At 45.5% G+C, this 25,447-nt stretch overlaps 3 protein-coding genes across 3 annotated transcripts; 2 read left to right on the plus strand and 1 right to left on the minus strand.

Moving 5' to 3' along the window:
• Positions 1 to 4,259: 4,259 nt before the first annotated feature.
• GABARAPL2 (GABA type A receptor associated protein like 2) lies at positions 4,260 to 6,353 on the minus strand. The gene is made up of 4 exons (XM_032223686.1): positions 6,210 to 6,353; positions 6,066 to 6,121; positions 5,525 to 5,697; positions 4,260 to 4,783 (listed from the first exon to the last, which is right to left on the minus strand). Exons 1-4 carry the CDS (start codon positions 6,241 to 6,243, stop codon positions 4,693 to 4,695), a joined length of 354 nt encoding a protein of 117 aa, XP_032079577.1. The 5' UTR covers positions 6,244 to 6,353; the 3' UTR covers positions 4,260 to 4,692.
• Positions 6,354 to 6,381: 28 nt separating this feature from the next.
• On the plus strand, positions 6,382 to 10,247 carry TMEM231 (transmembrane protein 231). Its single transcript, XM_032223674.1, has 7 exons — positions 6,382 to 6,601; positions 6,684 to 6,847; positions 6,983 to 7,111; positions 8,236 to 8,379; positions 9,167 to 9,248; positions 9,348 to 9,453; positions 9,839 to 10,247. The coding sequence occupies exons 1-7, from the start codon at positions 6,466 to 6,468 to the stop codon at positions 10,017 to 10,019; spliced, it is 942 nt and encodes a 313-aa protein (XP_032079565.1). The 5' UTR covers positions 6,382 to 6,465; the 3' UTR covers positions 10,020 to 10,247.
• A 5,914-nt stretch (positions 10,248 to 16,161) lies between these two features.
• On the plus strand, positions 16,162 to 19,750 carry LOC116514585 (carbohydrate sulfotransferase 6-like). The gene is made up of 2 exons (XM_032226191.1): positions 16,162 to 16,236; positions 17,274 to 19,750. Exon 2 carries the CDS (start codon positions 17,447 to 17,449, stop codon positions 18,629 to 18,631), a length of 1,185 nt encoding a protein of 394 aa, XP_032082082.1. The 5' UTR covers positions 16,162 to 16,236; positions 17,274 to 17,446; the 3' UTR covers positions 18,632 to 19,750.
• The last annotated feature ends 5,697 nt before the right edge of the window (positions 19,751 to 25,447 follow it).

Genomic DNA, 25,447 nt, shown 5'->3' on the forward strand with positions numbered 1-25,447 from the left:
CAAGAGTGCTGCGCTTCCAAGAAAGATCTACACGACGCATCACGCAGCAAGGGCAATCCTGTTCCTGATTGCCTGCACTCAACACAGGCTTCATTTAAAAATCATCATCGCCAGCCTTTCTCTGAGAAAGCTGCTTGGAGCCTAGAACAGTTGATGATTTGCATTTGGATTTTTTGAAACGTGAACTGTGACTTGATGCTCCCACCTTTTCCTTTGGGCTTGGATTAAGTTCACTAAAGTTAATTAGAATTTGGAACTGTGGTTGTGTACATATGTTAAGAAAGGGTAAAACTTAAATGTGTGTAACTTGAGATAGAATATATACTGAAAAGATGAGTACAATTTTAACTACAAATGGCAACAGGGATAGCAAACACACTGAATAGTTTCAGCTTCAACTATAAAGGAATCGGCAGTTAAGAAATATAGCAGACTAGTACTTGGTAGGGTAAAATGAAGATCTTGGAAAAGATAGGTAGATGCTGGGATGTGTCTATACTTAAAAATATTAGAATTGTGCAGGCAATGGCTTCTCTTTTGACGCCATGGAAGTAAAAATATTGTAAGAAGGCGTATTGGAGAAAAAATATCAGGTTGCCGAGGAATGATAATGACTTGATGGTACATAACCACAAATGAAACCAATTGCCTCACATAAGGGACAGTTTCACCCAGAGATACTATATTTAGAGTAAAATGATTGACTCTATTCAGCTGAATCATTACAAATTTAAAAAGATTCCTGTCAGCTTCTGCTTTGATGCTGCTTCAGCTGCCATGAAACGGGAGGGGGGGGGCGTGTATGTGGGAGGGTTTTAATTGATGTGCTGGAGGTCTGCTGCAGGAATGTTCTAGGATGTTCCAGTCGTTGGGGTTTACGCATGCGTACGTGTTTCCCGCCTGCATCAACGGCCTTCACATTCCATCTTGGCCTGTCTTTTTGAAGTTATCTCACACCTGACATTTGAAGGACTTATGATTGGACTGGAGCTTTGATCCTAAGGGGGGGAACGGGCTTTGCCATATATCAATTGCTTTCGCGCCATATTATTCAGATCTTGCTTCACTACTGCTCGCTTACCATTTATAATTAGTAAAAGTACTTTGGATTTCCAACCCATGGAGTCTCTTGGTCTTCTTTCCTAATTATGGAATGGAGTGGGGCGTGACAAGAAGCAAGATCTGAATAATATGATCAACCCAGCCATGGTTGAGAAATTAGGCCTCAAATTGCGCACGTTGAAAACCCCTATTGTTTTTTGCCAGATAGACGGATCGGTTGCGGGGGGGGGGCCCGCCCATTTTTTCACTGAGCCTTTGGAAATGAAAATGGGTACCCACACTGAATTAATCTCTTTTGTGGTCGCACCTGGCATGGACAGACCACTTATTTTGGGCATCCCGTGGCTCCGGAAGTGGAACCCTCACATAAATTGGCGGACAGGCCGCTTGCGTATTCGCTCCAAAGTTCCTCCAGTGGGGGAGGGCTCTCCAAACCAACCTGACGTCACTAACGTTCCTGAAGTAGCCGCTAGGGGGCAGGAGAGGATTGCAGGAGAGGAGAAAATTCCGAAAGAATATTTGGATCTTAAGGAAGTCTTCAGCGAGCAATCTTCGGACATTCTGCCCCCCCACAGGCCTACTGACTGCTCCATCGACATTTTGCCCGGGGTCAAACTCCCAAAACCCCGCATTTACTCCATGTCACCCAGGGAAATGGAGGAGATGCGTTCTTTCATCGACAAAAATTTGAAACGTGGTTTCATTGAACCGGCCCGACCCAAGGTGGCGGCCCCTGTGCTGTTTCGTGAGAAGAAAGATGGGTCTCTTCGTTTATGTTGTGACTTTAGGAACCTTAACGCCATATGTTCTCAAAACCTCTACCCACTCCCATTGATGAAGGACTTATTGGCGCAACTGGGGAAGGGCCGCATCTTCACAAAATTGGACCTGCGTGAAGCGTACTATAGGGTTCGCATTAAGGAGGGGGACGAATGGAAGACCGCCTTTAACTGCCCTCTTGGTTGTTTCCAGTTCCGGGTCATGCCTTTTGGCCTACAGGGGGCTCCTGCTGTATTCATGCAGTTTATTAATGAGATCCTGCACGATCATCTCTATAAGGGCGTTATCGTATATCTGGACGATATCCTCATTTATACCCGCTCTCACGACCACCACGTCAATCTGGTGCGCACTGTTTTGAAAAAACTCCGTGCAGCCAACTTGTATGCCAAATTGTCTAAGTGTGAGTTTCACCAAACTACTATTGACTATCTGGGCTACCGTATCTCCCCTCATGGAGTTGAAATGGACCCTGAAAAGGTAAAGGCCGTCACTGAATGGGACGCTCCCAAAACTCGTAAACAACTGCAACAATTTTTGGGTTTCGCTAATTTCTACCGTCAATTTATTCCCTCTTTTGCCGACATTGCTCTCCCTATTACTAATTTGCTCAAAACTAAAGGCGACCCAAAACCTAAACCCAGTAAGCCTTTGGACTGGACCATGGAATGCCAGGCGGCGTTCGAAAAGCTGAAACGCCTTTTTGCCGCTGAACCAGTTCTTAAACACCCTGACCTCAACCAACCCTTCGTTGTCCAAGCTGATGCCAGTGATGTCGCAGTTGGGGCTGTTCTGCTACAAGCCAATGACCAGGGTACCTTACAGCCTTGCGCGTACACCTCACGTAAACTCACTGACACGGAACGACGCTGGGCGGTCTGGGAGAAAGAGGCGTTTGCAGTTCGTTGGGCCCTCGCTACTTGGCGCCACTTCCTTGAAGGCTCTAAACACCCTTTTGAGGTGTGGACTGACCATAAAAATTTGGAGGCGTTGCGCACGCCTCGCCGTCTCTCCCCAAAGCAGATGCGTTGGGCCCAATATTTTAACCGTTTCAATTTCACTCTGAAGTATATCCCGGGTGGAAAGAATTTCATGGCCGATGCTTTGTCCCGGTTACCTCAGTATAATTGTTCCAAGCTTAGTATCGTCCAACCGCTCTTGGCGGCTCCGGTGCTCACACGTCACCAGACCAAGGCCCAAAAGGACGTGCCTCACGACCTGCTTTCTGACCTCAAAGCAGCTCTCCCTCAAGACGACTGGTTCCTGAACCATCGGGACGAATGCACCATGAGAGACGATCTTCCGTGGATTGGAGCTAAATTATACATCCCCGCTTCCTTACGTCTTGTGGTCCTTCGTCGCGCTCATGACTCCAGGATGGCGGGTCATTTTGGATTCGTGAAAACTTTGCACCTCGTGAAGAGACAATTCTGGTGGCCCTCTTTAAAAAAGGACATTGAACTTTATGTCTCCAGTTGCCCGGTTTGCGCTACCGCCAAAAAACCTCCGGGGAAACCACACGGACTTCTACAGTCCGTCGCCCGCCCCATTGCCCCGTGGAAGGAGATTTCTATGGACTTTATTGTGGACCTTCCCGAGAGCCAGGGGCACACGGTTATTTGGGTGGTTACTGATTTGTTCTCCAAGCAAGTTCACTTCGTGCCTTGCCACAAGATTCCTTCCGCCAAGGCCTTGGCTAAGCTCTTCCTTTCCCACATATACCGCTTGCATGGCGTTCCCGACCGTATTATCTCCGATCGTGGAGTCCAATTCACCTCCAAGTTTTGGAAGGAGTTCCTCACGCGTATTGGCTCCGCCCAGGGCCTTAGCTCCGCCTACCATCCTCAGACTAATGGCGGCTGTGAACGTACTAATTCCGTCCTTGAACAATATTTACGTTGTTTCATCAATTATCAACAGGACGATTGGGTGGACTTGTTACCACACGCTGAAGTGGCCTATAACAATTCGGTTCACTCCAGCACTGGGTTCACCCCTTTCAGGGTCGTTTATGGCCATGATTTTGTTCCTATCCCCGAACTACCTACGGCCCAGCCTCAGGTTCCTTCCGTGGCGGACTGGAGTGAACGTCTCAGTCGCCTTTGGCCCCTCACTCGTTCCACCTTGGACGCAGCCCACAAGGCTCATAAGAAGCAGGCTGATAGGAAACGCTCTCAGCCTTATGAGTACCACGTTGGTGATTTAGTGTATTTGTCTACGAAATTCTTGCATACCAGTCAAAAGTCTAAGAAATTGGGTCCCAAGTATGTTTCTCTCTGTCTCCTATGGAAGTAAAAATAATTTTGCAATCTCTAGGCCTAGGGTATCCCTGAATGAGTTTGTACTGTCTGAAAATGTCTTTTGTACCCTTAATCTTACAATGCTATTTTATAAAAAAAGGAAACCTGAATACATAGCAGTATTGCAAAATTTTTGTGACAGTAACTTTAATTGTTGCTTCTTAAGCAAAATTCAATAAAAGCAACACGCTAACCAAGATAAACATATCAGCATCCTTAGGGTATTACAGAAACTGCCATTTCTATGAAACTCTAATTATTAATTATGCTAATATTTAATTTCAAAATCCCTCTCCCATCATTAATTCTTTATCTATGGTTGCATCTGTATTTGAATAATGCCATTAAATATGTCCCAGCGCAAAGGATGTAATGAAATTTACAGCTATGGTTACACGTGTAATGGAAAAATAAAATTTTATAAATTACTAAGCTAACAAACAAAAATCTATCAATATATTAAATCAACCCAGTGACAAATGAAAAATGCCCCTTGGGGTCATGATGAAGAACAGGAGGCTATTTACAAAGCAGCAGGATGGAAATGAAATCAGAAACCAAAGGTGTTTTCTCCACTGTAAGCCACGTACAAGAAGCCATCCTCATCCTTCTCCTTCTCATAAAGCTGTCCCATGGTTAAACTGTAAGGGGGAAAAAGCAAGAAAGCCATCACGCACCAACAAAACTGGAATGTGCAAATCGAAAAACAGGGTGGGCGGGTGGATGAGCTTTGAAAGTATGAATTTGGATACCTTGTTAAACAAATCCATTAAATAAAAAGGCTTAACCTTTTTCCCACAATAAATATTGTCTTCTCTTGACCGTGTAGAGAAACCAGAGAGAGCAGAAATTTGACATAATTAGCTCTTTTGTACTTTGGTGCAAAGTGAAAAAAAAAAGGGAAGTAACAGAAAAGAAAGTCCTGTATAGTGGATTAAATAGTGCAGTAGAATAAAAATGGAAACTTGATAACAGCTTCCTTAAATTAACCCCTAACCCTAATCTGATTTTCAAGTACAAGGATTAGCAAGCGGTGTCTCAGCTCCCACAATCTTATGCCACTAACTATATTGGCTAGAGCTAATAGTTGAGTCTCCACTATAAGTACTTTGTACAGGGATAGGGACATCAAAACAACAGAACCAAGCATGATTAATTGTAGTGAAATATTAATAGAATTTAACATGAATGTCGTCTAGGAAACATTAGCCCTAGCCAATCGAGAGAAGAAGCCTGTTCTACTTTAGGAAGTGGCTACATCCACTACATCCAAGTGGATTTTATAGGACCACTCCACAATTTCCAGAAACGAAAGGATGACTTTTGTCCTATTACTACACACACACACACACACAACCTCACACACAGAGACGCAACCTCACCTCGACTGGGGGACCGTCTTGTCTACAAAGAGGAATATGGCCTTCTCGGAGGGCAACTGGATCCGCTTCCTGATGATCCACATGAACTGAGCCACGGTTATGTCCGAGGGAACCAGGTACTTCCTCTTGTCGATGTCCACAATCTGGGATCCAGACACCTTTTCCACGATCACCTGCATCGAGACGGAAGAAATTGATCTCGGCCAGCAGCCCCTTCAGCGCTTCCTTCAGCCCCGTCACGGAAGCGCCCGGGAGGGGAGGAGACGAGCAACACGGGCGCGCCAGTCTTCCCAGGGACGACCCACCGGGGAAGGCTCCTGGCGCCTCCCGTTCCCTGGGAGAGAAGGGCCTGCCAGTCCTTGCGGAGCCCTCCGCCTCCCGGGAAGAGCCTGGCGGGCCGCTGGCGTGGGGCTGGCTCGGGGAGGAGCCTCCGGGAAATAACAAGGCCGCCGCCCGTCCTGGGCATGCCGGGGCCCCCTCGAGCGCCCCCCGGGCGGCCTCTGCCCTCGAGCGAAGCCCGCTTCCCGTTCCGCCGACTCACCGGGACGCGGTCGGGGTACTTGGCTCGGATCTTGGCGGACTCCACGCACCGATGCTCTGCGGAGAAGGCCAGGAGAGCCGCGTCAGGCGCCCGAGCCCGCCCCGCCTACCCGCCCGCCCCTCCCTCACGGCGCGGCCCGCTTACCCAGCGCGTGGTCCTCCTTGAACATCCACTTCATGGTCGGGCGAGGCGGCGGGCGGGCGAGGCGGCGAGCGGGGCGGGCGGCGGGCGGGCGGGCGAGTCGGGCCTGCGATCCTCCAGCAGCTCCTCGGCAGCCGCAGCAGCCCCTTTGCGCACGGGTGGGGGGGGGCGGGACTTCCGCCGACGTTCACTCGGGCGCGCCCTCCGCCGCGGCGATTGGCTGGCAGGGCGGCGCGTCCGTCGCCGTGGAGACGGCGGCATGGCCTGGCTGGAGGTGGCGGCGGGCGGCGGGCGGCGGCGGCGGGCCCGGCTGTGCTCCCTGTCGGCGCTGGGGTTGCTGCTGCTGGGCGCGCTCACCTACGTGCCGCCCCTGTTGGTGGCCTACCGGAGCCACGGTGGGTTCGGCGGAGGGGGCGCCCCGCGCGGGACTGCCGGGCACCCGCCCTCCGGTCTCACTCGCTCTCTTGTCCCCGGCAGGCTTCTGGCTCTCGCGGAGCAGCTACGCCGAGCAGCCCAACGTCCGCTTCCGGCACGAGGTGCTTCTGGCCGCGCTGACGGAGGGCGGCGGGCCGCTGGGCTGGAGCTCCTTCGCCGCCTGCAATCGCCTGCTGGGCGCCCGCCTGCGCATCCCGCTCGTCTCGGTACGGCGGGGAGCGCCTTCCTGCGCGGGGTCGGAGGCCGTCCGTGGTGGGCTTTGCTGAAGCTGCCTCTGCCCCGTCGAGGGAGGCGGGTTAAGAGTTTGGGTCTGCCCGTGTTTCTTCCTCTCTGTCTTCCAGGCTCGGGAGGAAGACTCCGACCAAGATGGAGCGATGGACCTGCTGCGTTTCCGGCTGGAGCTTCCGCTGCTCCCCTCTGAACGGGTGGTGGGGATTCAGCTCCTGCTGACTTTCTCCTACGAGTTGCACGTGAGCGCGCTCAAGTGTCCCCAGCGGCCCTTTAGGCAGGAGGACCCCGGCCGTCCTTTGAAGCAGAAGGGCGTTTCTGTCCCGTTAGGCCAGAGAGCTCGAGACGGGCAGAAAAACTGCTTTGCTGGCGAGGAACCTGTTGCACTTTTTAGTGCATCTAAATTAGCATTAAACATTAGCGAATCTACTTTTAGAAACATGTATTGATGTGTGGTATTGTTGATTATCAGAGGCTCTGGGTAACTAATGATCATTTCTCTCCTCCAAAGCAGAGTGATAAAGCAGAGCCAGTTTGGTCTAGTGGTGAAGGCTAGAAGCCAGGAGACGCTGAGTTCTAGTCCTGACATCGGCACAAAAGCTGGCTGGGTGACTTTGGGCCGGTCACTGTCTCGGCCCAACTTGCCTAATAGGGTATTTCTTATGGAGAAAATAGGAGGAGGAAGGAGTATTGTGTGTATTGGCTGCCTGGAGTTAGTTATAAGCATTATAAAGGTGGGATATAAATAAAATTATGTAGAGTGCAGGTCTGGAGAGAAACTGAGCCGGTAGCTTAATAGTTACAGTACTCTGGATACTCAGTTTGAGAAAAGACTAGATATACATAACAGTGCATAATCTAGGAAAAATGAACACAGGAGCATTTTTCACAGAATACTGAAACGTTTTCGTGTAATAAAATTGAATAGTGGAAAAATTAGGATGGATAAATGGAACCCTATTGATTGGTGCCAATTTGGGTGGTTTAAAAGGCAATTGCATTTATAGAGGGCATTGCTTCCTATGTATAATGCACTAGTGGGTGTGGTATACACAGTATATCTAAATGCTGTTTCTGAGGAAATGTGCAGTTCTGTTCATGTCCTATGTTGAGTTTGCCTTGTGATTGGTATTGAAATAGAAATGTTGTGGATTGTACATCTTACACCATAAATTTAAAAATTGCAACTACTTTTATTTCTTTTAGATTCTTTAAATCTTTGGGAATTCTATATATAGCTGCTTGGTCCAACCACTAGACTCTACATTTCTCAGTAATTCTAATTTTAATTTTTGTGATGTCATCCTAAAAGTGTGATGTAAACTATCTCCTCATCTTTCTGGTTTATTTGCTGCTTTCATTTCAGAGAATATCCACCTTTGTGATGCAGAGCATGGCTTTTTTACAGTCTTTTTCCCCTGTGCCAGGATCACAGGTATTTGTAAACGGAGATCTCAAACTTCATCAGCGGCAACCCCTTCACCATGCTGGGCTGGATAGCAGATACAATGTGAGTGATGTCCTCCCCATCTCACTTTCTTCAATCGGTTCTGTTGTCCTTTGCCTGTTTTTTCTTCTGCAACTGCTGTGGCTGAAGTCATACATTATATTCAGTGAATTCTGCTTAAGAAATTTGTGTTGCTGAGCAAGTATGAAAATTCTATAAAATCTAAGGAGATGTCAGAAAATAAAGGCCATATGGAGGCAAGTAACAGCAGAAGCTGTGATCCTGTTTGAAATTTTGACCTGAGAGATTTTTTTCAGAATGTTTATTGATAATAACCGTTGTTTTGTGTACTACCGGTCCTCGTTTAGTGATCACAATTGGGACTGGTTGTTAAGCGAAGCAGTAGCTAAGTGAAACTGAGTATGATTATAATCTTACTTCAGCTTTCCTTTTTTTAAATGTTAATTTCAAAGATTAAAAACTGTAGGGGAAAAAGTATTGTTAGATGCAAAATTAAAAAGAAAGCAAACCCATAAAAACATATAATCTTCCTCCTTAAAAAAATGTTATTTGGATGCATACAGTATTTGGTTTTATGAATATTGTTAGTATATGTTTGGTCAATTAGCAATTTACAAAATTCTGAGCAATTAAGAAAGGCTTTGTGTTTATATGAAACCAAGTTTTCTTTTTACCCAATAGCGTATAAGAATACAAGTTAATCCAACATAGAAATCTGTATGGTATCATAACACTTGGTATATGCTTACAAGTATTCATCACGCGTTCTGATGTAAGTTAACAATTAGTAAGATCCTGTGTCCAATGCAAAATTCTCTCACTATGACAGGTATCTGTGATCAATAGTACAAGTCCTTTTGCCCAAGACTATGATTTTGTGAACATCGTTGAAACATATCAGAAGAGGAATGGTGAGTTTTCCCAGAGGTTGTAGGTTTTCATACGCAAAACATTTCTGCCCTTTCTCAGTTCACTTGGCTTAATATTAATTACAATTTTTTCCTTTACAGTTACAACAGTTTTGGCTGGCCCCAGTCCCATTTGGGTGACTGGAAGATCACAAGATCAACCATTTGTGATCCAGGCCTTCATCCATTATCCGATGGAATTGATTGTATATCCTTTGGCTACCAGTCGGTGACAGTTGTTGGTTTTTTTGAATGATGGTTTATGGCACTTGGCCTCAGTCACTAATACAGCTGTGGCCGTTGTATCAAGACTTGTAGCTTGCCTAACATTAGGTAGCTGTGTTAGAAAAATGCCACGTAACTCAAACAGGATGTGTCTCTAGAGAATGTTTCTAGCATTTTTTAAAAAAAGTTTAGAGGTTTTATGGTACATTTTATATTGGTCTGGGGGAAAGGAGACCTTGGGGGTTCTCATTTCTTGACTGTCCCTCGCCACTCTTGGGGGGAGGCGGGATGTTTCCCAGTTCACACAACTAGCCAAAAGAATCGGAAGGGCACACTCAGATTCCAAATACTCCTTGACTTTTTAGTACATATCAGCCAGGCTTCTGGGAGATTATGAAGTTTGCCTGGATACAGTACATTAGCATCCTCCTGATTTTTTTGTGGATTTTTGAAAGAATAAAAATCTTCCTTCTTCAAAATCAAGTGCTGAACACAGTGCCGGTGTCTCCGCTTCCCCCGCCACAGTCCTATAAAGAGCACAAATCCTGACCAAGCCTGCACAGAGGAAGAACTTTGCTCTCAGTGGCCTCCACTGCTTTGCATTTGGAAGATGAGGCTTTCCACAGGATGGGTTTATGTATTATTTTGCAAAGTTTATCAGTATAGATTTTCTTTCCTGTCCTATTTTCAGAAATCTGTTTGTTATTATGGTCTATCAGATGGCATAACTATAATACAGTGACAAGATGAACAATTTAATGAAAGTTATACAAATGAGTTTTATTGTAAGTACATAACTGAATCCCAATCTTGATGGCAAAGTCCTTTAGAAGGAATTAACTACAGAAACAAAAAGAGAGCTCCACCCTTGATTTTCTCTATAGGAATTCTGTTTGCAAAATCCTAAGGAGAAAATTAAGGGAATAAGGGTGATCATCAGCTAGGAGCTGCTGTTGTTCCAGAAAGCTTGATTTCTTTCACCTGGCCTGCAGGTCCAATGAACCATGCCAGATAGATGGATAGGGAGGGAAACCTTTACAGGCAAATGAAAGGGTTACTCCAAAGCAAGTTCCAATTGGGTGCACCCTGCTTGGAGCAGACCTTTTATGCAATTTTGAAAGGCGTTCATTGTCAATGGGAAGACATAACATCATTGACCAGTCATTAAGAGCGATATCACGCATACATATTGAGTGGGCATAGTAACTCAGTTTAAAGGTTACAAGGTACGTTACAGGGTAGGTTGAGACCTTTTTCTTATCAATCTTATCAGTAACAACATTCCTAACATGGTACCAGGTCATCATTCTAGGGAACCAAGGATTCCTGAACAGGAAGGCAGATGGTTTTCAACTCAGTGTTATTTCTGCCTGTAAAAACCTAACTCTGGATATATATGCATAATGATGCGATTTCTCAGTGGGTCGCCCATGAGGCCAATGATGAAGGAAGACTCGGAGGCAGGTCTCTCTCGGGATGGGCCGACACGGAATAGAATCCGGAGGCCTCTTTTATTGAGCATACACAAGGAAAGGGTGGATTCACATGGTCTATGTGGACCAATCATGGTTGTACAAGTCTATGGTATATGGTAACTCATTTACTTCCATGTAGACCTAAAGAATACCCATAGTCAATAAATCTTCTATCATCGTGTAAACTTCCAATCCTTAATTAATGTTTGAGAGTTAAACAGTTGTAACCCCTGATTTAATCAAGCTTGTAATTAAGAGTCTGTGATTACTGATCTGCTTAGTGTTAAGGTTCTGTAATTACTAATTTACTTAATGCCTAGAGTTAACCAGTTTGCTTTACTGATTCAATCATATGGTTAATCATTGCTTCTATTCTATACGCGTTTCAGCATAGCTAATGTATGCCTGCGCGTATTGCAACATCTCCTCCTTTTGTTTTAAATTTTGAGGAGTCGGAAAGGAGTATTGTCTTTCTCTGGATCTTCATCAGAGAAGGCTGTTAGCAGGGCTTTGTGTTGCGAATCAAAGGTTGCTGTGTTAATGTTTTTGCCCTGTGTCATACTTTCTACTGTGGACTGAATGATGCTTCGGATCACTGGGATTAAGCAGGGCAAAAGGAGAAACCCTAGGAGCGCCATGCCTGCCATGAAGGCGGCTTGTTTCCAATTGCGAAAAATTCCTCCCAGGAAGCCTGCATCATCCATTAATCCTGTCCACTTTTGCACGGGTACGTGAACCAATTTCCGCAAGTCCGCGGTGAGATCGGCCACTACCTTGCCAGTTTCATCAATTTGAAGACAGCAATTTGTAAGATTAAATTTCCCACATATTCCCCTTCCTTTGGTTTTTTCTTCAAAACATGTGAGTGGAATGCACTGTATAAACTGTGTGTGGAGGAGGTAGTTTCAATCTAATTCTGAATGGGCTCCCTCCCTCCCTCCCTCCCTCCCTCTCTCTCTCTCTCTCTCTCTCTCTCTCTCTCTCTCTCTCTCTCTCTCTTTCGGATCAATTTTCACCCTCCCCTATAGTCTTTACAGCTGTCTTCTGAGGATAGAAGAAAGTCTTTTGGTCTTTACTTCTCCATCTCAAAGTCCATTCTTTCATATCTGCTGGATGGCATTAAGGCTTAGCTTGCTGATAAGAGTGGTCAGTCAGGTTTGGTCTGTCCCAGGCTTGGCTAAGTTTTTTCTCCTCATGTCAGATTTTATCAGGATGCAATCACCAGCAGCCAATTCAAGAGTTAGCAGTCCTTTGTGTCTTAGGTGAAGAAAAAGAGAAGCCAAGTATACAGTTCTTTACAGACATAACTTTAGTCCCATGTTGTGGAATCTCACCCATTCTGTCCAAATGTGGAAATCCAAACATTATTCCAGAAGGCAGATGATGTAAATTTCATGCAACATGACATTCCCACTGCTTCTATGATTGAAACACTTTTGCAGTAAGATGAGTAAATTTTCAAAAGAGACAACAACTTGTGTTGCAAACAAACAAACAAAATATCATAGGGTAGAGTACCTTGACTCACAAGCTTTTAAAAATGCACTCAGGTGTAAAAGACAAATGGAAGAAAAATAGCTTTTTTTAAAAAAATAATGCAAGTAAAAAAGAGGTACTTTGAGTCAACACTCCAAATATTAGATTCCATTCAGATGGAAGCAAATTCTCATCAAGTATGTTAGAACTTTTACAAATGTAAGAAAAATATCTCAAAATCATTTCTGTTTATAGGTTTAATTAAGCATTTTAAACCTCAAAAATTTCCAGAAGGAAAAGAGAAAAAATCAAAATTGTATTCAGAGCAGAAAAGGAAATGTAATTGCATAACTTTTATAGATGAAAAGATAACAGTGAAAGGTAAAGGTGAAGGAGCAAGTCACCCATTTACTCCAAATTTCTCAGAAGAGAGAGGAAATAAAAATTGGTTAAAATGAGCAGAAAACTTCAGCCACCCTTCAATGACCCAAAAGGAAGGAGGGAAAGAAGCGGGGGGAATGCACAGAGGCATTCACAGGTATCTCTGGGGGCATTTCATACACAGTTCACTGTAAAAATGAGCAAACACACACTCTCTAGGCATTTACTTAATGCCTAGAGTTAACCAGTTTGCTTTACTGATTCAATCATATGGTTAATCTTTTTTTTCTGCATCTTTTGATTTGTTTTTTCTTTTCCTCCAACAAGTCTCTATTGATGAAAGTTTTTCTAGCTACTTCCATAAGCTCATTGAGGGGCTTCCCCAGTGCCCCTTCCAGCTTCTACAGCTTGTGTCGGATGACTGAGAAATAAAGGCCATAGCTAGCATCCGAGCATTTTCAGGAAGGTTAGTGGTTACCATAAAAAAAACACCTCGGGGCTTTCGGCAGAGTTCAGACATTTTAGTGGCTGGCTTTCCTCCCAGCCAGCCAGCCCTTACAATTAACTGTTGATGATTACGTAGCAGAGTCAATTGGTGGGGGTCATAGGGGCTCCATCTCGGGTCCCTTGAAGGGAAGTGTTGCTCAATAAAGTCAGCTAGATTGGTGTGAGCAGGAACATCAGGTTCTAGAATGTCAGACACTGCAATTCTAATCTCCCTCTCTTCAGACTGCTCTATCTCCTCTTCCTTCTTCTCCCAAAATTCTGGTGAGCTCAGAGGGTCCCCATCCCCTGTCCCTCTGACAGGACTTTCTTCTGACATCATAGAGGTCACACCGTCCAGCCCTCACTCTATCCACTCCACAGATGCTCGGCTTGTTGATGCCCTCCAGTCTCTTGAGCTACTAGGTGTGCCCCCCCTTTGGCATGGTCGTGGTGAGGGTCGTGGTGATCCTCTTCCTGTTTCCTCTTCCTGTTCTGGCAAGTCTTCTGGGGCACTAGCTAGGATTGGTGGTCTCTGCTTGGGACATTTGGGGTGTGCAACCCAAACAGCCATAAGAATACACTGTTGGCCTTTTGCATTTGTTTTTTTAGCCAAGCTGTCTCCTCAACAAATTGTACTACACGTCAATATATGGCTCCTGTTTGATCAGGATCAAACACTAACCTATGGACATTCAAAGCTATGTTGGGATCAAAAATGCCTTTTTTGGGCCTCCCAAAACCAAAAGTGGGCCATTCAGATTCACAAAACTTTTTAAGCTCATGCCTGCTTCACTCAATGCCATAGTCCTGAGTCACATATCCTTCTTTAAAATGATTTAACATACATTGTAAGGGGTCAAGGGAACACTGCTGCCCCCCCCCAACTCCTCCCAGGGTACCAGACAACAAGGATTTAGCAATCACCCCACACAGGCTTCTGACCCAGGATACCGGATGGACACGGCTATCGTAGGGAAATGCAGTAGCCCCCCTCAATCACACACACATACATACACATACACTAGACAATCCTCCCCAAAACCTTTCACCTAGTGAGGGAGATCAGGCCTCACCTCCGGCTCAACAAGGAGTCTGGGCCTAAATAGGGTTCATGTACTTGGCTTCCCTCCTGCGATGCTGGCCAGCCTTTTGATGCCTTTAGATGCCTGGTCTCTGGTCCTTCTCTGGTGGTTCTTGGAATCGCCAAACGCTGCTGCCAGAGCCCTCTGTCGCTGGGAAGTCCCTCGGATCAAACGGGTCCGTTGGCGCCAGGGAGGTTCCCCCTGACAAGATGAGCTCTGACACCGGGGTGGACGTACCAGAGGGTCCCAAAGACCCCTCAACTCCTGGCTGGCTCGCCAAAAATGTTGCAGCAGATTGTGGTTTGTAATCTACTTACGAAAGATCAGGACTTGAGACCACGAAGGAAGAGAAACAGGTTTATTGGATGCATCGAGTTCAGCGTGTTCACACACCAAAATCTGAACTGACCTTTTCAGTAGTAGCTCCGACCCTGTGGAACGATCTCCCCGTGGAGATTCGTACCCTCACCACCGTCCAGACCTTCTGCACAGCCCTTAAGACCTGGCTATCCCGTCAGGCCTGGGGATAGATTGTAATCCGTCCCCACCTGAATGATGAATGAATGTTGTGTTCTATTTTTTACTTATGTATTGTTTTATGTCTTACTGTCTTGTATTCCCCTCCCCATAAATTGTAAGCCACCCTGAGTCCCCTCAGGGAAAAGGGCGGCCTATAAATAATAAACCATAAACCATAAACCTGAGCTACGCCCAGGGCAGTGATTTTATACCTTTAATCAAACTTTGTCAATCAGAGGGCGTTTAAAGAGGCGTATTCATACAAAACGTAAAAACCCCTGTTCAGAACAGGGAAGTACATCTTGGAAAAATACAAAAGCAGATATTCATACCAACAGTTTTCTGCTCTATCTCTCACCCACATCTGGCTTCCTGTGGCTCCACTTTACAGGGTCTTGCCACACAGTTCAGCCCTATTTGTAATACTTATGAGGATGTGGGGGACAAGGTTCACTGCAGCTAAAAGTCACCTTTGGGACTCTAGGGCACTGGACTAAAAGCCAAACTAAAATGAATTTATAAGGTCAGTTCTATTAAGACCACCTAACCTAGCCAGCCACTGGTGGGTTTACCTGTGCAACCCATGCTGTATCAATTGCTTCTATTCTATACGTGTTTCAGCATAGCTAATGTATGCCTGCGCGTATTGCAACAGATTATCTTTTGAAAACCGAGTGCCACAAAAATTTATTTTCACGTATGCTGGTTAGTGTACATTTAAAGTGGCAAAGCCTTTATTCTGCATTCTCTATTCTATTCTTATTCTTATTGTATTAAAACATTTCAATCAATTGCAAGTTGAGGCCAGGTTCCATCCTTATCCCTTTGTGCTAAGCAATAAAGAGCACCTTAATATGTGTTTGTTAACATACAAATGTAAGGCTAAATAAATTGGGCCACTGGCCACCTTTCCACTTTTGCCAAACTTCCTCATCCCTTGCAAACATCAGCAATAAAGAGGAAAGCAGAACTTCTCCCACAACTTGGTGTCACCTGGTGAAGCTGTTTTGTGGATTTAAGGACACGCGTGGGGGAAGCTTCCTTTTCTCAACTGGCTCTAAGGCTTCTCGGCACTGAGGTTTCGCCGCGACGGTGGGACTGCAGGGAGGGAGCCCGTCCATTGGGCACTGCAGCCGGCCACCCCTCCAGGAGGGAAGAAGCAGCCCACCGCCTCCACCCTCCATAGGGCCAGCCCCTGATTGGCGCCTCCCGCCCCCTCCCCGCAGCCGTAGAGGAAAAGCCACGTCTGAATGCCGCTCATTGTATGCGGAGCCGGCGCCGCAGCCTCACCCTCCTGCCGCCTCCGGGCTAGCTGCGACCTCTAATCGCCCGCCGACAGATACTGAGGTTAGGGGCCGGGGTGGGCTGGTGCCGGGCGGGTGGAGCGGCTGGAAAAGAGGCTGCGATTCCAGGTGTCGGGATGAGCGACGGTCTTGCTGCGCCCTCTTCCTCCGACCGGGACGCGGAGCTTCTTGCCCGCGGGTACCTCAATCAGCTAGGTTAGCAAGTTGCGCTGGCGGACAGTCGCGCCTGCAGTACCGGGAGCCATGCAAACCTGGAGGGCACCGGGGGGGGGGGGGGCGAGCGTCTGAGTAGGGACGGGGAAGAGCGTCCGCACGGGCGCCTTGGTGCCGGCCGGCACAATTCTAAAACAGCTGCGCTATCGCAAGCCCGGAATCCTCCCTCCCGCATCCGCTCCGCGATTTTAGGCTAAATTCCAGGGCCGGGCGGGGCCGAGCTCCGAAGCCCAAACCTAGTGTGAACGGCTGCAGCTAAAACTAGCCCCCTCCCTTCAAAAGCAGTTGTGGAGAGACTTTTGGCCAAGAACACGGAAGAATTTTTCCCAATAGCCCTTAGACTTATATACCGCTTCATAGTGCTTTCCAGCCCTCTCTAAGCACTTTACAGAGTCAGCCTCTTGCCCCCAATAATCTGAGACCTCCTTTTACCCACCTCGGAAGGATGGAAAGCTGAGTCAACCTTGAACCGTTCAGCATAGATGGAATCAAACTCCTGGCAATGTGAGCAGAGTTAGCCTGCAATACCGCATTCTAACCCCTGCGCCACCCGCCACGCCTCTTAGGTATTTAAAATTGTTGTACCCAAGAACATTTTTCTTGTTAAATTCTTCTTGTACCCAAAGAGGAAATATTTCCCTTTTGTATTTTACTTGCTTTATGAGAGCTAAAGGAAACCTGAACCCCAAACTCTTAAATTTCTTCACTCCTGTAATATTAGAGATGAATTCTGTCCATATGAGTTTTAAGGCTGCATAGAGGAAAATATACTTCCATTGTTGCTAGAGTAAAGAATGCATATAAATTGGAATAGCAGAATTATTATCTAACTTGTATATTAATACCCCATATACACATTTCTTTTAGCTTTTCTCATCATTGTGGATCCATAACACGGTAATCTGGGATTCTCCATCATTTATCCAGAACCCAATCTGTAATTTGTAAAACTGCTAAAGCTTAATTCCATCAAACCGATGCTTTAAAAAGCGGCGATCATCTTCTCTCCATCATTCCAGTCATATTCAGCTTCACCCAGGATGCTGAGGCTCCGCCTTTCCAATGCCACAGTTGCAGTTATCTTGGCAATTCAGACAGGATTCCTAGTCTTTCTATATACTCAACAAGGTGGCTTCATTCCTCAGTCTATGGAAAAACCCGCCCAGGTGCACATCCTCATCCTTTCCTCTTGGAGGTCAGGCTCTTCCTTTGTGGGGCAACTCTTCAGTCAGCATCCCAATGTCTTCTATCTAATGGAACCAGCCTGGCATGTATGGGCAACCATGTACCAAAACAGCGCCACGGTCTTGCACATGGCAGTGCGGGATCTCATCCGGTCTGTCTTCAAGTGTGACATGTCAGTGTTTGACGCCTACATGCCCTGGAAGAGAAACAGAAATTTGTCTGATCTGTTCCAGTGGGCTGTGAGCCGGGCATTATGCACAGCGCCTGCTTGTAAATTCTTTCAACGGACTGATATTACTGGGGAAAGTGCTTGCAAAACTCTCTGCGGCAAGTATCCTTTCAGTAAAGCGGAAGAGGCCTGCAGAACCTATAGCCACGTTGTCCTAAAGGAAGTCCGTTTCTTTGACCTCAAAGTCCTCTATCCACTCCTTGCTGACCCCTCTCTGAACCTCAAAATCATACATCTGGTCCGTGACCCAAGGGCTGTCCTGAAGTCTCGGGAACAGTCTGTCAAAGCCCTTGCCCGTGACAATGGAATAATTCTGGGCATAAATAGCAGCAGAGTGGATGATGGTGGCTTTAAAGTCCTGCAGAAAATTTGTAGAAGCCACGTTCAGATCTATGAAACAGCTAGTCAGAAGCCTCCATTATTTTTAAAAGATCGTTATTTATTGATCCGATTTGAAGACATCGTACGGGATCCTTTAATGGAAATTACTGCAATGTATACATTTACAGATCTTCCATCGACCCAGAAACTTGAGAATTGGATCTATAATATTACACACGGACAAGGACCGAGTAAGAAGAAAGAAGCTTTCCAGATCACTTCTCGAGACGCGCTCAATGTTTCCCAGGCATGGAGAAATGTTCTTTCATTCCAGAAAGTCCAAAAAGTACAAGAAGTTTGTAGAGGTGCTTTAAATATACTCGGTTATCAATTTGTAAATTCTGAGAAAGAGCAGAAAGATTTGTCTTTAGATCTAATATTACCAAATCGGAGAAGCCAATTTCACTGGGCATTGTTTCGTGAAAACTAATTCAAATATTCCTTTGTTCATTTATCAAATACCGTGAAAAGATTTGTTGGTTTCAATACATCTGAGTTCTATCAAACCAAGGAATTGTATATTTTGTTGCTTTTTCAAATTAATAATGCATAACTTCCAGACTAGTTTTCATCTGTGTATGGTTATAATTTTTATATGCTACCAAATGCCTCCTCGCTTTTTGTTTTTCTAAGCGTTCTTTCATATACAGGACTGTAATATTACTGATAAAGAATCATGCTTGGTTGGAGGGGTTGAGAATTTGTCGCTCTGAAATGTTAATGCACTCAAACTTCTACACGCCCCAGAGAATAACAGGAATAGAAATCCAGCGATTGGAAGGATTTATTTCATTATATACTATATTTTTACAAACTGTATTTCCTTTATTTGTGTACCCCAACATGCCACAGCTCTAAAATTGTCTCTGCATTTATTATACTCCTATTTTTTTGAATATGGGCATCCCTGATTATTTTTAATAGTGAGGATTAGTCCCTAAGGAAAATTAAATAGAAAATGTAATTGTTTTGCTATATAGTTGGAAATCAATATTCTTGGGCATCTTTTTATCATATTGAAAGTAGCACTATCCCACACCGGGCAGATGAATGTTACAAATGTGTGCGGTTTAATAACAGCCACCCGCAATCTCCCTTCCAGAAAGCCAGGCTCCCGGGCGGGTCTGGCTTGCTGTGCAGATTCATAGCTGGGCAAGAGGGTGGGAGTGCAATTGCCCAATAGTCACCAAGCCATTGGCAGTTCTGAAGGACATGACTGGGATCTTTAGTTTTGCCCAGAAGGCAGTTAGTCACACTCAATAAAGCGTGGGCGTGAAATGTAAGAGTTGAGGTTTATCTGCTTAAAAATTGTGATCGTAGTAAAGTTAACGCCTTGCTGATTTTGATTTTGTAGAAATTTGGCTCACTGTGTTTTAAAAAAGTTGGTAAACAAGAACTTGTCTTTTCAGCAACTACACAATAGAAAACAGATACTGAAAATCTTCACACCTTTTAAGATAGATGCAAAACTAACTGGGAGAGAGTACTGTAACCAATACATTTATCACTCATAGAATGTTATTTAGAGAGAATACTTTCCGTTGATTAAACCTCACAGGCAATCTGTATATCGTATTGTTTGATCACTTACTTATTGATGCATCACATGTACACAATGTGCGGGTCATTTGTTTCTTTACACTATAACAACTCAACCCGAACACTTTTAGCTTTGCCTGAATTTATTGGTGATTTGTATTTTCAGAAAACCAAGAAGCCCCTTTGAAAAGATAAAAGTGCATGTTTTCTCTCCAAAATTCAGGGGGTAGCTCCATGCCCACTCAGGGTGGCTGGGTTTTGAGACAACGTTTGGTTCTCAGTAATCAGGATGGAAAAATCCACTTAGGGTTAGGCCACCTTGAATTTGGATAGAAAAATGGACATTGCCAATGAATTTGGAGCGCAATGGTATGTTTAGGAGGGCACTTAATTTTCAAGTCTGGCTTTTCTATATTTCCTGGTAAAATACATGGGAAAATCCCATTGGCGGGAAAATCCTCTTAGGGTTAGGGTTAGGACACTGTGAATTCAGAGAGAAAAACAGACATCACAGATGAATTTGAAGCGCATCGGTATTTTAGGGGGGCACTTCCTTTTCGAGTCTGTAATTTTTTGATTTCCTGGTAAAATACACAGTAAAATCCCATTTGCAGAAAAATCCATTTAGGATTAGGGTTAGGCCTCCGTGAATTCTGATAGAAAAATGGATATCGCCAATGATAGCGCAATGGTATGTTTAGGAGGGCATTTAATTTTTGAGTCTGGCTTTTCTTGATTTCCTGGTAAAATCATGATAAAATCCCATTGGAGGAAAACAATCGACTTATAGTTAGGGTTAGGCCTCCATGAATTCAGACAGAAAAATGGATGTCGCCAATAAATTCTGAGTGCAATGGTACGCTTAGGAGGCCACTTACTTTTCGAATCTGATCTATCTGCATTTCCTGGTAAAATACATAGAAAAATCCCATTGGAGGAAAAATCCACCATGTTGGTTAGGCCAACATGGACAGAAAAATGGACATCCCCAATGAATTCAGAGGGCAATGGTATGTTTATGGGAGTACTTACTTTTCGAGTTTGGCTTTTGTTCATTTCATGGAAAAATACATGGGAAAATCCCATTCGTGAAAATTCCACTTAGGGTTAGGGTTAGCTCTCCATTAATTCACAAAGCAAAACGGACATCACCATTGGATTCGGAGCCCGTCGGTACGGTTAGGAGGGGGCATGCCTTTTGAGCCGGCCTTACGTACCTTTCCTGGCAAAATTAAGGTGACCAGACGTCCCGCTTTTGGCGGGACAGTCCTGCTTTTGAACAATTTTGTCCCACATCCAGCGGCGTTTTAAAAAAGTCCCGACTCTCCGGATGCCCCTCCGACCCTCTCCTGAGGCAAAGGCGGAGCTCCTTCGGCCTGCAAGGTTATAGCCCCGCCCCTCCTCAGGTAGACAGGGCTTGCCCAGAGAGGCTCATCTAAAGCTGCCAGCCGAGATTAGTAGGCGCGCCCGGAGGTAGGGTGGGGGAAGAGTTTCCACTTCGTGGCCCCGGCCAGCCTCTTCAGTCGCTCTTCCACCTTGCCCCCGAGTCTCGCTGTGGGGTGACCAAAGAAGCATGTTTTCCGGCACTTGGGAAAGACCTCCCCACCTCCCATGCCCCTTGCCTGTCTCCTTCGGACGTACAAGCCCGCGTGTCATCACGCAGCACCAGAGCGTGCACCCTCTGTGTGGAATCCCCCACCCGGGTTTCTCTCCCCCTCTTTTTGTCAGGGATGGAATGGAAGCGTCTGCCAAGTGATGGTTGGCTTCTGACTCACCTTCCAGGTAAGGGCCGGCGGAGGGGGGGGTCTCCCGTAGGACCTATCCTCCCCCCCGCTCTTGCCTTTCCTTCTGCTTGCTCCATCCCAGCAGAGGCTGAGCCTGCTTCTTATTTGGATCTCCTGCATCCCCCCTCCAAACTGAGCACCCCATTTCAAGCAACGAAGGGGCGCCAAGCAGGACAAAAATATTTGGCCTTCAAAGCACCCATTTTTCTGACTGCAGGATCAGGAGTTTTCCTCACGTGGGTGCAAAAAGCTTGATTTTTTAAAACAGCAAGAAATACAGGTGAAACTCAAAAAATTGGAATATCGTGCAAAAGTTCATTTATTTCAGTAGTGCTACTTTCAAAGGTGAAACTAATAAGATAGATTCATTACATGCAAAGCAAGATAGTTCAAGCCGTGATTTGTCATAATTGTGATGATTAAAGCTTACACCTCACGAAAACCCCAAATCCACAATCTCAGAAAATTAGAATATTACACGCAATCACTAAAACAACGATTGTACATAGAACAATATCGGACCTCTGAAAAGCATAATCATGCATATGTACTCAGTACTTGGTTTGGGCCCCTTTTGCAGCAATTAGTGCCTCAATGCGGCATGGCACGGTAGCTATCAGCCTGTGGCACTGCTGAGGTGTTACGGAAAACCAGGATGCTTCAATAGCGGCCTTCAGCTCTTCCGATTTTGTTCGGTCTCACATCTCTCATCTTTCGCTTGGAAACGCCCCATAGATTCTCTACGGGGTTCAGGTGAGGCGAGTTTGCTGGCTGTTGGAATTCATTCCGGATGTTTGTGTGCAGGGCAGTTTCTGCTGCCTGAAACACACATACACAGGGATGCAAAAACATCGCACCAGAAACATCTTTCTGGCCTAATGGTCATAACTCACTATGCAACCTCATGTAACAAGAACTATGTGAGCCAGCTACTCCCACACATGCCCTTTCTCCCCCCTATGCTGTGCTGTAACTTTCTATTCCCCCTCTCCCCCTCCCAATGCCATGCAGCTTGTAACCTTCTGTTCCCCCTTTGCCCACCATTTGCCATGATGTGATTTTCTGTTGGTTTATTTGTAGAATGCTGTGAACTTTTCATTAGTTTACTTGTACCATGTGTGATTATATATGCCTTTTGATACGCTCCTTTTTGATGACGCTGTAACTAACTTTTTCTAATAAAAGAGCCCTTCGATGATCATTTGAAGCTTTTGCTCATCCTGAGGAATTTTGTCTGGTGTTTTCCTTTTGATTAGGCAAGGACACATGAGCAGCCCACCAGTGTGGCGACAACGCCGCAGCTGGCCAATCAAGCACAGTAACCCACGGTCATTGAACCAGGTTTTGGTGTTTTCGGCAGCACGGGCAGGTGCCAAGTCCCGCTGGAAAATGAAGTCAGCTCGTCTGCAGAAGGAAGCATTAAGAGCTCCAAAATCTCCTGGTAGACAGCTGCGTTGACCCTGGACTTAAGGAAGCACAGCAGACCAACACCAGCAGATGATACAGCTCCCCAAATCAACACAGACCGTGGAAACTTCACCCTGGACTTCAAGCATCTTGCAGCGTGCGCCTCTCCATTCTCCCTGCGTACTCCGGGCCCTCGGTTTCCAAACAAGATGCAAAAGTCGCTCTCATCAGAAAAGAGGACTTTGAACCACCAAGCAACAGACCAGGTCTGTTTTTCTTTAGACCAGGTAAGACTCTTCCGACGTCGTTTGTCGTCCCCTTCAGCTCCAGGGGGAATGGGATTAAAGCATGATAATGTTGGCCCTTTACTCAACTGACCACATGGTATCTGAGAACTCAACCATGTTGCGATATACGCGCAGGCACATACGTTAGCTATGCTGAAACACGTATAGAAGTAATGACTAACCATATGATTGGATCAGTAAGACCAACTGTTTACCTCCTAACACTAAGTAAGATCAGCAATCACAGACTCTTAATTATAAGCGTTGATTAAATCAGGGAGTTTGTTAATTAAATCAGGGGTTACAACTAATTAACTCTCAAACAGTAATTAAGGATTGGAAGTTGACATGGCGATAAAAGGTTTATTGACTATGAGTATTCTTTAGGTCTACATGGAAGCAAATGAGTTACCATATACTGTAAGCTTGCACAATCATGATTGGTCCCCATTGGCTATGTGAATCCACCCCTCCCTTGTGTATGCTCAATAAAAAAGGACCCCCGGACTCCGTTCTGGGTCGGTTCGTCCCGAAGGGAATTCGTGTCTGAGTGTTCCTTCCACATTGGCTTCATGAACGACCCGCGGAGAAATCGCACAACCAAACCTGGATTCAAAACGCAGCCTAGAGAGTTGTCCCTGCATGGCCCCATGGGAGCCTGACAATCAATCAGAATACAAGCTCAAGATCAAAGGCCAGAGAGGGGATAAAACCAGAGACTCAGGATTTCAGTCCTCCCTTCACTTCTTCTCCACCAACATTGAAGCATGCGATCACCTTTTCTGTTCAGGACTCAAGCCACGTGGTCCTGTCCATCAATAAACCATCTTTCCAAGCAGCCTCCATGTCTCCAGTGTCTTTTTCCCCACTTGGAGCCGAACCCAGAAGGACATTTATTTCAACAAACTAAAGGCAAAAGTTAACTAAAATTGCTTCAGGTCCAGGAACTGACCTAAGTTTCTTGCTGGAAGATAAACTCCCAGGGTAAACTCCTAGGGTTATTTCACTAATGCAACTTAAAAGGTGAAACTAATATACGACATAGACTCATTACACGCAAAGCAAGATAGTTCAAGCCGTGATGTGTCATAATTGTGATGATTACAGCGTACAGCTCATGAAACTTCGATTTTCACACGTAGAAGAAGAAAATGCAAAAGGCACAAAGCAACAGAAGAAGCTGTATGGATTTGGAGAATTCCAGAGCAGTTTGCCTATCGCAGGTGAGTTTACAAACAACAGCGCCACATCGTGGCGAAAGAAGGAGCAGCAGCCCTTAAAATTTTTATCTTTCAAGAAGAGCAGGGAAGCGTTTCGTACGGATATCGCAGGTGCTATTGCATTGAAATCTTTTTAATGGTACGTTGCCCTTTGGAAATGCCCCTTCGGCACTCTCTTTCGCGCTCATATTTTTAACCACATTCATTTACATCGATTGGCTGCTTCGGAAATCCCTCCCTCGGATTGGCTGATTGACTTCTACCCCCCCCCACCTCCGAGGGGAAGGGGGACATTTTAGAAAATGAGCATGCTGCAGAAGCAGGAGCAGTCGACGCCGCCACGTGTCTCCGGTGCCTCGGACGGTAGCCTCTTGCGTCCTGAGGTAATTCTAGCGGAGGCATAGCACCTGTGGTAATTTTAGTTCTTAAAAGTTAGTTTTTAGGAGTAAAAATACTCTTAGGAGTAAACTACGCTTAGGAGCAAAACGCCAGAAATGGCTGAGGCAATATCTCTGCATCTTATTTAAAGTACTCCAAATTACCACAGCTCACCTATGGCGAGTTACCTCACTCAGTCCCAGGAAAAGTGTTTTTCCCTCAGGGAAAGGAGGCAAACTTCTGGGCGCTGAATTGTTTTTTAGCCAAGTATTTAGGGAGTAAAATAAAATATTGGCGGAGCCTGAGGTTATTAACTAAAATTGCTTCAGGTCCAGGAACTGACCTAAGTTTCTTGCTGGAAGGTAAACTCCCAGGGCCTGAGGCAACGTTAAGTTCCTGTTCTTGGAGAGTAAGAGAAACTCCAGGGGCTGGAGGCCATGTCTTTGAGAACAGTAGAAAAACGTGGTCTGAGGTATTCTCAAGGGCACAACATTCCAATTCATTGTATCTTGCCTTTTGCACTGATAGGATAAAGCACATAAAAGCTCCTTTGTCAAATTGTCGAATTAGTTTTCTAATCTTTGAGCACCAGGTGGACATTTGGTGACGTTGATTTTTTATTTATTTCAGA

Source organism: Thamnophis elegans, chromosome 1 (genome assembly GCF_009769535.1).
Source record: "Thamnophis elegans isolate rThaEle1 chromosome 1, rThaEle1.pri, whole genome shotgun sequence".
Taxonomy (NCBI): Eukaryota; Metazoa; Chordata; class Lepidosauria; order Squamata; family Colubridae; genus Thamnophis; species Thamnophis elegans.

Coding starts and splice junctions, on each gene's coding strand:
- TMEM231 (XM_032223674.1), top strand. CDS start 6,466: ATGGCCTGGCTGGAGGTGGCGGCGGGCGGCGGGCGGCGGCGGCGGGCC. Junction 6,602..6,683: donor GGTGGCCTACCGGAGCCACG/GTGGGTTCGGCG, acceptor TGTCCCCGGCAG/GCTTCTGGCTCTCGCGGAGC. Junction 6,848..6,982: donor TGCGCATCCCGCTCGTCTCG/GTACGGCGGGGA, acceptor TCTGTCTTCCAG/GCTCGGGAGGAAGACTCCGA.
- GABARAPL2 (XM_032223686.1), bottom strand. CDS start 6,243: ATGAAGTGGATGTTCAAGGAGGACCACGCGCTGG. Junction 6,122..6,209: donor CAAGGAGGACCACGCGCTGG/GTAAGCGGGCCG, acceptor CCTTCTCCGCAG/AGCATCGGTGCGTGGAGTCC. Junction 5,698..6,065: donor AGTACCCCGACCGCGTCCCG/GTGAGTCGGCGG, acceptor GTCTCGATGCAG/GTGATCGTGGAAAAGGTGTC.
- LOC116514585 (XM_032226191.1), top strand. CDS start 17,447: ATGCTGAGGCTCCGCCTTTCCAATGCCACAGTTGCAGTTATCTTGGCA.